Here is a 1,043-nt window from a genome sequence, read left to right as displayed (position 1 = left end):
TCTCGACTCCGGAATGTCTTTCCTTGGATATCCTAAGATAGTTTTGATAATACCGTGACGGGTGTGACGTTTAAGGAGGAATATGGCGTGTTGGTCGTCGATTTTGGCTTTGTACATGAGGGCTGTAAACTCGACTAGGAAGTCCATGGTGATCCTGTTTCCTTGTTTGAGGGATTCAATCCTTTCTTCTGCTATATCCTTCTCGTTTCCCTTTCCAAATGATGTCTTGAGTTCTTCTTCAAAAGTATTCCATGTGTATGTGATGTCGCTGGCGATTTTCTCTGTCCATATATTGGCAAAACAGCTGGGGACTGGTCCTTTCAATCGTACGATGGTAGCGATAATCTTCTGGTCGGTGTCCGTGACCTTGTTGTATTTGAGGAAAAGCGTCATGCTCCTCCACCATTCTGAAAACTGCTCTCTATTCCCCCCAAAATCCTTTGGGTTTGGGATAAGCAACTTGAGTGCATCTGTCTGTGCATTAACGGTTACGGCGGCGTCATTGCTCATGTTGTCGTTGTCTCGGGTGTTCTGATCGTCTGTGTCGATGGTGTTCTCGTTCTCTGTCTCTGTGTTGACGGGGTTTCTAGTGTCTCTGTAACTCCTAAAGTCAACTGGTTGTCGTTTCTTCTGGTTCTTCCTGTTCTGGTTTTTCCTAGTAGATCTGGCTACTCGTTCATAGTGTTCTTCGTCTAGACTGTCGTAGTCGTTTCTCTCTGTGCTCATACACTACTTCTCTGGTGCCCATGTGGCTAAAATTTGTCTGATGCCCGTATGGCTAAAAAATTTCGGTTCTGCAGCAAGAGTAAACTGCACAGTACCCTTCCAAGGTACTTACTAGTTGCAAGGTGAGCTAGAGACGCTTTACCAAATGTTACGACCTTAAGGCGAAGCTCAGGTTGCAGCGAAGGCAAAGACTTGAGGGCGAGTAAGGGGAAAAGCAAGTTGGTAAAGCGTAGGGAAATACAGAGAGTATCTACGCTTACTTATACTAAGACTATCTACCTGAGGTAACTAACTATAGAACGGGCTGAGTAACCATG

At 45.2% G+C, this 1,043-nt stretch overlaps 1 protein-coding gene across 1 annotated transcript in view; it reads right to left on the bottom strand.

Annotated features, from left to right (window-relative positions):
* The window catches only part of AGABI2DRAFT_145078 (hypothetical protein), a gene marked incomplete at both ends in the record, with an annotated part of 915 nt that extends 189 nt beyond the window's left edge, over nucleotides 1–726 (bottom strand). The window contains one exon of the mRNA XM_006463829.1: nucleotides 54–726. Coding sequence (XP_006463892.1) covers nucleotides 54–726 — 673 coding nt within the window. The remainder of the gene's footprint in view (nucleotides 1–53) is intronic.
* Between the last annotated feature and the right edge of the window lie 317 nt (nucleotides 727–1,043).

Source organism: Agaricus bisporus, assembly GCF_000300575.1.
Source record: "Agaricus bisporus var. bisporus H97 unplaced genomic scaffold AGABI2scaffold_9, whole genome shotgun sequence".
In the NCBI taxonomy this organism is placed as follows: Eukaryota; Fungi; Basidiomycota; class Agaricomycetes; order Agaricales; family Agaricaceae; genus Agaricus; species Agaricus bisporus.
This window is presented reverse-complemented; position numbering and strand designations above follow the sequence as displayed.